Genomic DNA, 10,813 nt, shown 5'->3' on the forward strand with positions numbered 1-10,813 from the left:
CGGTTCATACCCACCAGCCACTCCTCAGAAGGAAGGTTGGGCAATCCTACTTCCATAGTGATACTGCCTCGGAAACCCAAGGAGAGGTTGCTATGAGTCAGGGCTGACTCGACGGCAAACAACAACAACAACAACAACAATAAGAATGCCAACCAGAAGGCTGGCAGTTCAAACCCACAAGCCACTACTTGGAAGGAAGACTGAGCAATCTACTTCTGTAGAGATATTGCCTCAGAAACCCAAGGAGGGGTCACTATGAGTCAAATGGACTCAACAGCAGTGAGTTTGGTTTTTTTATAAGAATGCCTATATATAACAGAGCTAACAGGGGGCAAATTTATGATAACTTCTTAGCCACAGACAAACACTTTGAGGGAGTGGGTCACTTGGGCTTGCAGGCTTGGGATCACAGTTACAGGGCACATTAAGCCCAACTGGCATAACGTACTACACAAAAATATTGTTCTACACCCTACTTTGTTAAGTAGCAACTGGGGTTTTGAAAGCTTGTGAACATCCATCTAAGTTGTAACAATTGGTCTCTCCTCATCCTGAGCAAAGAAGAGTGAAGAAAATCAAAGATGCATTGAAACCATTAGTCCAAGGGACTAGTGGACCACAGGAACCTCAGCCTACTTGATCCTGGTGCCCAGCTACCACCGCCAAACACTCAGAGAGAGATCAAAATTGGAGATGCTATATAAAGTGGGAGAAAAAATGTGGACCAAAACTCAAAATTATAAAAAAGACCAGGCTTACTGGTCTGATATAGACTGGTGAAACCCCCAAAACTATGGTCCCTGGTCACCCTTAGGGCATGGAATTGACCTCACTCTCTTGGCTTAACCTCCAGCCCAACAATAGACAGGCCTATGAGATGAACAATTACACTGGGTAAGTACACTCCTTAGAACAATTAATTACAGGAGCTCAGAAGGGTAGTATTTGTGCAGAGAGATAGCTCAGAGGGCAGGAATGCCTAGGAAAGGAGGACAGAGAGAAAAGGTAAGCACGGAGAGGAAGAGGGAAGGGAGCATTGTGGGGATTGTAATCAATGTCATGGAACAAAATATGCATGAATTGCTGAATGGAAAATTAATTTGCTCTATAAACTTTCACCCAAATCATCATCATCATCATAAAACCTCTGAAGGAAATATTGGAAATATCTGTGGCTTTGGGTTAGGGAAATACCTGTTAAATAGGACACCAAAAGCACTAGGAATTTGGTAAACTGAACTTAAAATTTAAAATGTCTGGTCTTCAAAACACACTATTTGGAGAGTGAAAAGACAAGTCACAGTCTGAGAGAAAATATTTATAAATTAAGTATCTGATAAAGGACTCCAAACCAAAAAAAAAACTCCCTGCTGTCTAGTCGATTCGACTCATAGCGACCCCTCCTTGGGTTTCCCAGCCAGTATCTTTACAGAAGAAGATTGCCCAATCTTCCTTCTGAGGAGTGGCTGGTGGGTTTGAACTGCCAGCCTTCTGGTTAGCAGTCAAATGCCTTAGGCACTAAGCCACCAGAGCTCCTGACAAAGGACTAGTATCCAGAATTTATAAGAACTCTCAAAACTCAATAACAAGAAAACAAACAACCCACTTTTTAAAATGGGCAAAAAGTTCAAACAGACACTTGACCAAAAAGATACAGAGATGTAAGCACATGAAAACATACTCAACATCATCAATCATTAAAACCAAAACCAAACTCACTGCCGTTGAGTCAGATCCGACTCATAGCAACCCTTCCTTGGGTTTCTGAAACAGTATCACTACAGGAGATTGGCCAACCTTCCTTTCAGAGGAGTGGCTGGTGGGTTTGAACTGCCAGCCTTCTGGTTAGCAGTCAAATGCCTTAGGGACTACGCCAGGGAAATGTAAATTAAAACCACAATGAGATTTCCTCTACATCTCTATTAGAACACTTAACAGTATTGAGCACTCATGTAGTGCTGGAGAAAATGTACAATAGTACAAATATTTTACCTTGGTACAATAGTTTGTCAGTCTCTTGGCATAAGAATAATATGTAAATATATACTGACACACAAAACAACTGTTTCCAACTAGGAATTTACTCGAGAAATATAAGCAAATGTCCATACAAACACTTGTGCACAATTGGTCATACCAGTTTTAGGTGTAATAGCCAAAAACTATTCAAATGCCCTTCAAAAGAAGAATGGATAAAGGATAAGCAAAATGTTGTAATTGTAAAATGCAATGGAATATTACTCAGCAATGATAAAGAATGAACCACTGATATATGTTACCACGTAGATGAGTCTCAAAACAATTATGCTTGAGTAAAAGAAGCTAGACAAAGAAGAGTACATATTATATGACTCCATTTATATAAAAATCTAAAAAACTGAACCTAAGCTATAAATGACAGAAAACAGAACTGTGGTAGCCTGGCAAGAAGGGAAAAAGAAGAGAAGAGGGGAGGTATAATAAAGAGGCATGAGGAAGTGTTTGTGGTTGACGGGTATGTTGTTTATCTTGATCGTGGTGATGGTTTCATGGGTAAATACGTATGTAAAAACTCATTCACTTTAAATATGTGCAGTTTGTTGTTGCTGCTGTTAGGTGCCATCAAGTTGCTTTTTACTCACTGTGACCCTATGTATAACAAAATACCACCAGGTCCTGCCCCATCCTCACAATCATTACCATGCTTGAGCCCACTGTTGCAGTCACTGTGCCAAACCATCTTGTTGAGGGGCTTCCCTTTTTTCGCTGACCCTTGACTTTACCCAGCATGATATCCTTCTCCAGGAACTGATCCCTTTTGACAATGTGACCAAATTGCGAAAGACGGAGTTTGGCCATTCTCACTTCTAAGAGGCATTCTGTCTATACTTCCTCCAAGATGGATTTGTTCGTTCTTCTAGCAGTCCATGGTACATTCTGTATTCTTAGCCAGCACCACAATTCAAACACATCAATTCTTCTGTGGGTTTCCTTATTCATTGTACAGCTCTCACGTGCATATGAGCCTACTGAAAATACCATGGCTTGGGTTAGGTGTACCTTCATGTTCAAAGTGACATCTTTGCTCTCAAACACTTTAAAGAATTCTTTTGCAGCAGATTTACCCAGTGCAATACAATGTCTGATTTCTTGACTGCTGCTTCCATGGGTGTTGATTGTGGACCCAAGTAAAATGAAATCCCTGATGACTACAATCTTTTCTCCATTTATCATGATGTTGCTTATTGGTCCAGTTGTGAGAATTTTTGTTTTCTTTATGTTGAGGTGTAATCCATACTGAAGGCTGCAGCCTTTGAACTTCAAGTCTTCACTTTCAGCAAGCAAGGCTGTATCATCTGCATACTGCAGGTTGTTAATGAGCCTTCCTCCAATCTTGTGCCACATTCTTCTTCCTATAGTCCAACATCCGGGATTATTTGCTCAGCAAACAGACTGAACAAGTATGGTGAAATGATACAACCCTGATACACAACTTTCTTTCAGTTCTGTGTGAACGACTCTCTAATGGTCTATACACAGATTCCTCATAAGCACAATTAAGTGTTCTGGAATTCTCATTCTTTAAAATATTACCCCTAATTTGTTATGATCAACACAGCTGAATGCCTTTGCATAATCAATAAAACACAGGTATACCTCTTTCCAGTATCCTTTGCTTTAAGCCAAGATCTTTCTGACATCAGCAATGATATCCCTTATTCCAGCTGGAATTTCTGGCAGTTTCCAGTGGATGTACTACTGTGACCATTTTTTAATTATCTTTAGTAATGCATCTTCTTGCACCTAATATTAATGATATGTTTGATAATTTCCACATTCTGTTGGATTAACTTTCTTTGGAATTGGCACAATATGGATCTCTTCCATTTGGTTGTCCAGGTAGCTGTCTTTCAAATTTCTTATCAGAAACAAGCGAGTGCTTCCAGTGCTATATCCATAATGTATGCCAATTATACCTCAAAAAAGCTATTAAAATATTTTTTAAAAACACTAACCATGAAACAATGCAATGTACACTACACACACAACAGGAGTCAAAGTCAAGAAGAGGCAAATATAAGTTGGAGGACAAGGGGTGGGCATTGAGGAGAAGGTGAGACTTTTTCTGACATTTGCAGAATTCAAGAAAGTAGAAAGGAGAGGGGCCACTATCATCAAGGTACAGGAAACAGCTGGAGCAGAAGCACAGCAATGCACAGCTATGCCAACCAGGCACCATTTCATTCTCCTGTGCATGGGATCAGCATGAGTAGGAGACTGCTTTGATGGCAGTTAACAATGACATAGTGATGGTGCAAAAAGGGCAAGGAGGCCACATCTTCCGACCTCCTCTAACCCTACAAGAGGAAGACAGGATTACCAGCAGTAACCCAAGGCCTATTCCTGCAAGGCCAGACATGCTGCCTCCCTTCAGGCCTTTCACCAACTGTTCCTCCCAAAGCACCCACCACCTCTCTCCTGGGTTCGATAATTCGCTGCAGTGGCCACACAGAACTCACAGATTACAGGGTTTATTAGGGAAGCACCACAGGCTACAATTCAAGTTCAGGAAAAATGTTCGGTCTCTCTCCGAGCCCACCGTCCCTCAGCCAACAGTCTCTCACAGTCTCTTTCCCAGCAGTGCTGGTCCCTCGGTGTCTCACTCAGCGATAAATGTCTCTTGCGTCTCTTTCCCAGCAACTCGTGTCTCAGGAGCCCGTGTCTCTTTGAGCAGCACGTCTTCCTCAACCAGCAGTCAGAGAGAGTTCTGCCTCCAGGAGACCTCCTTTTGAGCCCGGCAGGGTGGCCAAACTAGCCAATCATAGCATCAGAACTCTAAGCACCTGAGAGAGAGTGGGCACCTCCCAGAACATTGTTTTGTGCCACTCCCAACAGAAATACTCCAGGTGGACAACTTCAGCAATCAGGAGCTTCTCAGTTGCTCATAGAAAATCCACCTTGGAGTTTACAAAGACTTATGGGTAGAAAAGCCACAGTAAGTAATTTACTACACCACAGATGGGCAAAGATATATTCCATTATGAAAACACCAAAGTGTGAAGATAAACTTTTAATTTCACTGAAATTTAGGCTGAAAGTTGGCAGCAGATATGGGCTATAAGATGGTGATATGTAAAAGCCAAGTCATTTTCTCTACTGAAACCTGGCTTTGCCTTCAATCAGATCTCAGCTCCTATGTGACCACTTCAAAGAGCTCTCTGACCTCCCAACCTAAAGCAGCTTCCACCCGAGCCACTGTCTATCACACAATGCTGCTTTATTTCTACCACTGCATTCATCACTATCTGAAATCATTTTCTGTATTCATCTGATTCATGTTTATTATCTGTCTCTGCACCCTACTCCAAAAAAAAAAAAGCCACCACCACTAAAAATTATTTTGCTAAGAGCCCCCAAGAAAGCTTAGACTGGCTGTACCCACACCTCTACACCTGGAGCAGTGCCCAGAACATAAAACAGGCTCCATAAAATCTCCTTAATGAACGAACCAACTCCAGAAACTCACATCTTTCCGTGTCTTGTGCTCTGCGGCTTGAATCCTCTGATCCATTTCCTCTTCCAGCTCACTCAGCTGCATGGCTGCCTTGTCCTGGGCTCTGAAATCCAATGAGATGTGTGCCTTTTCATTATACTTTTAGACTTGTAATGTGAAGATGAGATCTAAGCCTCAACTACTATATCAATCCCCCACATTATACTAACCAGTCCCAAAAACCAAACCCACTGCCATTGAGTCAAGTCCAACCCACAGCAACCCTATAGGACAGAGTAGAACTGCCCCACAGGATTTCCAAGGCTGTAAATCTTTATAGCAGCAGACTGCCTCATCTTTCTCCCATGGAGCAGCTGGCAGGTTTGAACTCCCAACCTTTTGGTTAGGAGCTGTATGCTTTAAGCACTGCTACTTTCCAACCAACCAATTGCCATCAAATCCATTCTGACTCATGGCAACCCTATGTGTGCCTCTGAAAGGATACAAACCTACCAGTCTTCTAGGTAGCAGTCAAGCACATTAAATGCCCATCCAAGGGCTCTGTAGGTAAGGTTACCTTTTTAAAAAGTTCTGGACTTTGTTTGTGCCTAAGGCACTTGACTGCTAACCAGAAAGCTGGCAGTTCAAACCCACCAGCCAATCCTTGGAAGGAAGATTGGGTAATCTACTTCCATAGTGCTACTGCCTCAGAAACCCAAGAAGGAGTCGCTATGAGTCGGGTCCAACTCAACGGCACATAACAACAACAACAATCAATTAAATCACATCCTGACTTGCCAGAAAGATAGAAATGGAAAACTGTAGTGAGAAGGGTTCCCGGATTATTTTATTTTGCAATTATCTAGTATGGAGATGTCTGTCACAATACAGTGTTTCAGATTTAACAAATCCTTACATATTTTTTATTTTATTGTTTCTCAGCTATATGTGTAATTATTTAATTTCTTACATGTATATTCCTTGCCTATCCAACTAGATTATAAGCCCCCAAAAGCCGAAATCATGAGGTTTTGAGAGTCATTTCACTTGGACCAATGACATTCTGTTTACAAAAGTCAGAAAGCAGGTCTTATATAAGAGACCTCCCATCTTCCAGTTTGATAGCTTCTCCTATACCATCCTACCTGCTTTCAACTGATTTACTCCTTTTTAACAGTTTGTTCATGCATTGGTTGGATGTACACATAAAACTCCAAGCAAATATGGCAGGGCGGCTCCAAAGTAAAATGCCCAGTAACTCATTATTGTTTTCTTCTCCTGTTTACTTCCTCCTCCTCTCTTTATAGCCTTCTCAGGTTATGTTAGCCATGTTTGGAGAGTCAGCTAATTTCTGCTTATAAATATCTGCTATTTGAAGTCTAAGAATTATGTATGTCCATAGCAATTTTTTTAAAAATTGATCAACTCTGTGACTGTTAATAGCTCATTCCCGTGTCCTTTGCTTTGTGTTGACCAATTTTTTCTGGCTATATCCTCTAAACAAGTAGTCACACACATCCAGGGCTACTCCTGAATGTGTTGTCTCTGCCTTCCTCACCTCTGAGGAAATACCTTTTTTTTTCTGTTAATTGAAGAGCCCATAATGACACTATATTTGCCCCAGCATAAAATGTCTAGAGATTTGAGGACCCCACCCCCTCCCCTTATTATCCTATTGGAAGCCTCTAGAATGCAAATTTGAGGAGAAAGATTAAAGTCAGGAATTGAAAATGTCCAGAAGAAAAGCCCTGTGAAAAGTTCAAATACTGCCTGTCTCTATGACTATAAAGGAGGTCTGATGGCACAGTGCCTAAGGCATTTGACTGCTAACCTGAAGGTTGGCAGTTCAAACCCACCAGCCACTCCATGGAAGGAAAAGATTTACTGCCTTGGAAACCAAACAGGGGTTGCTATGAGTCGGAATCGACTTGACGGCAGTGGGTTTGGTTTGGTTCTAGGGCTTTAAGATAAGTCCCATTTAGCATTAAAATTTTAAAACATTTTACTTTCTACATTTTTAATTCTCTTCATTTACTCCAGATGGTCAATTTATAGCTTTATCATCATGCTGAGGGGAAGGGAAAAAGACAGAGGAACTAAAGAAAAGTGAAGTCTGCAGTCCTTGCCTGCCCCCCACACAGAAAAGACAGTGTCCTATCCAATGGGCCATGTTTGAAAAGTTCTAGAGGCCAGCAAGATGTGAGCATGCTCACGGCTGTGGGGAGGGGCCCACAGCAGTGGGAAGCCCTGTGTGGCAGAACATCCAGAAAGCATGACCTGAAAACACGCTTTCCTATTTGCTAAAGGAGTTTGGTCCTTCTAGCCAGCAGAGAGGCAAGAGACTGCCGTCTGTATTGCAACAGACGAAAATGCTGCTTTTGCATAGGGTTGCTGTTAAAACCAATGAGGTAGCCTATGTAAGCCAGTTACAGCTTAAAATGTCTGTGTTATACTGGGATTTAACAGTGTTTAAGATTTTCAGTTGAGCCAAGAAGGCAAGGTGAGGAGGGTTAGAGGGAGGGAAAGAAACATTTCTGAACACCCACTATGTGGCAGGTGCCGTGTAAGAAACCCACCCAGGATGTTATCTGCATAGTCTCAACACCCTGATGGTTTGAATATTTTTACCCTCATTTTGCAGATAAGGCTCAGGGAAACTGAATAATCAGGCCAAGGTCACAAATCTGTTGGTGACAAAGCTAAGCTTCCAATGGAGTTCTGCTTACCTCTCTGAATGTAAAGTTTCCTGTGTGGTTTAAGTGTCCGATATAACAAATCTTTCTGAATTGTTATGTATCTAGTCAGTGGCCTTGAAGAGTTTACATAATAGGACAATAGTGACTTACTGATTAATTTCTGGCTGACCTATGAATTATCGCCCGCCTAACTCAACTTCCCTCAAGCTGGCTTAGTTCAGAAAGCTCTATATTTCCTGTGTTTTAATAAGTCATATTATACCAAGGAACCCTAGTGGTGCAGCAGTTAAGTGCTTGGCTGCTAATCAAAGGGTTGGTGGTTTGAACCTACCCAACGGCTCTGCAGGACAAAGACCTGAGGATCTGCTTCCATAAAGATTACAGCTTAGGAACCTGTATAGGGCACTTCCACTCTGTCACAAGGGGCGGCTATGAGTAGGAATCAACTTGATGGCACCCAACAACACACCAAAATGCAATGATGCAGTTGCAACCATTTGCCACACGGGTCATACAGCAAGTTAAAGGGTCCTATGTACAACTTCCAAGACCTGTCTGTCTGTCCTACTGTGGCAGCCTGGGTGTTGCTGTGATGCTGGAAGCTATGCTACCAGTATTTCAAATAATAGCAGGGTCAGCCATGGTGGACAAGTTTCCTTGGAGCTTCTAGACTGAGACAGAATAGGAAGAAAGGCCTAGCAATCTACTTCTGAAAATCAGCCGACAAAAACTTCATAGATCACAACAGGTTATTGTGTGGTTTAGTTACTTTGGACATGTTATCAGGAGGGATCAATTGCTGGAAGAGGACATCATGTTTGGTGAAGGCGAGGGAGACCCTCAGTGAGATGGACTGACACAACAGCCACAATGATGGGCTTGAACATGCAGACAGCTGTGAAGATGATGCAGGACAGGGCAACATTTTGTTGTGTTGTCCTAAAGGTTACCATAGGTTGGAGTCGACTTGATGGCAGATAATAATAACATGTACCACTGAGAAAGGAATGCTGTCAATACCTCTTCACTGCAATGGCCAGGTTTTCCATTTCTGTGCTCTGGAGTCTGATCTCCCGGATAAAGTTCTTTATAACATGTTCATATGGCTGAATTAATCTTGGCTCCACGAGGTTGATGTTTTGATACAGAGTACTAACTTGCTCCTTTCTACAAAAAAAAAAAAAGAAATAAACTTGGTCAAACAATACAAAATTAAAAAGTAAATATATAGAATACTTTTAAGGAAAAGACACATCAGAATCAATAAGGTGAAGAGCAGTGTCATGGATTGAATGATGCCTCCCAAAAATATGTGTCAACATGGCTAGACCATGATCCAGTAATTTGTGACTGTCTTCCATTTTGTGATGTGATGTAATTATTCTTCATTTTGTGAGGTGCTATAAATCTTAACCTCTACATGTTAATGAGACAGGAATAGTATGGGGTGAATCACGTCCTTCAGTAACTCAAGTCACAGCCTTAATCAAGTCAGTCTCCACCTTTACAATTTTAATCTAGTAACACCTTTGCTTCAGTCACATACTTTATCTTACAGCCAAGAAAGAAGAGGCAGGCGTGGAGTGCATCCTTTGGACCCAGGGTCCCTGCACTGAGACACTCCTAGGCCCAGGGGAAAATTGATGCCAAGATACCTGGAAATCTCTAAAGAATGCTGGGCCCATAGATGTTGAAAGGAGACAAGGACTTTTCTCCAGAGCCAACAGAGAGAAAAAGGCTTCTCTTAGAGCTGGTGCCCTGAATTCAAACTTCGAGTCCCCAAAACTGTGAGAGAATAAATTTCTGTTCATTAAAACCATCCACTTGTGATATTTCTGTTATAGCAGCACTAGAGAACTAAGACAAGCACCAACAATAGAATGACCTACAAAGAAGGGAAAGACGGAAGTCAGAGACTCTGCTCCATTATTCTCCACATTAGGTGACAAAGGCTGTAAGGGCAGCAGAAATGGATAGGAAGGGATTGATAGGGAAGAATTAATTTAGTCAACACTATTTTTTAAGTAAAAGGTAAATAAATTTACAGAAAAAAATAGGTATCATTTAAACTGTTTATAAAATTCCATGTTCCTCCGACCTCTAGTAAGGTATGTTTGAGCTTTTATGTTCATACCAAACCAAACTCACTGCTGTCAAGTCATATCCAACTCATGGCGACCCTTCCTTGGGTTTCTGAGGCAGTATCACTATGGAAGTAGATTGCCCAACCTTCCTTCAGAGGAGTGGCTGGTGGGTTTGAACTGTCAGCCTTCTGGTTAGCAGTCTGCAAAAAGGGCAAGGAGGCCACATGTTCCCACCTCCTCTAACCCCACACAAAAGGAAAACAGAGTCACCATCAACAACCCAAAGCCTATTCCTGCAAGGCCAGACATGTTGCCTCCCTCCAGCCCTTTCACCAACCATTCCTCCCAAAACACGCACCACCTCTCCTCTGGGTTTGATAATTCGCTGCAGTGGCCACACAGAACTCACAGATTACGGGGTTTATTAGGGAAGCACCAGGCTACAATTCAAGTTCAGGAAGAATGCTCAGTCTCTCTCCCAGCCCACCATCCCTCAGCCAACAGTTTCTCTCAGTCTCTCTCCCAGCAGCACATGTCCCTTGGTGTCTCACTCAGCAATG

General features: G+C 42.0%; 1 protein-coding gene across 1 annotated transcript in view; it reads right to left on the reverse strand.

Annotated features, from left to right (window-relative positions):
• RASEF (RAS and EF-hand domain containing) overlaps positions 1-10,813 on the reverse strand; it is a 109,859-nt gene that overhangs the window by 60,075 nt on the left and 38,971 nt on the right. The window contains exons 2-3 of the mRNA XM_007938824.2: positions 9,190-9,336; positions 5,507-5,597 (exon numbers count right to left, since the gene is read on the reverse strand). Coding sequence (XP_007937015.1) covers positions 5,507-5,597; positions 9,190-9,336 — 238 coding nt within the window. The remainder of the gene's footprint in view (positions 1-5,506; positions 5,598-9,189; positions 9,337-10,813) is intronic.

Source organism: Orycteropus afer, unplaced genomic scaffold (assembly GCF_000298275.1).
Source record: "Orycteropus afer afer isolate SDZICR_OR568_19922 unplaced genomic scaffold, OryAfe1.0 scaffold00005, whole genome shotgun sequence".
NCBI classification, from domain to species: Eukaryota; Metazoa; Chordata; class Mammalia; order Tubulidentata; family Orycteropodidae; genus Orycteropus; species Orycteropus afer.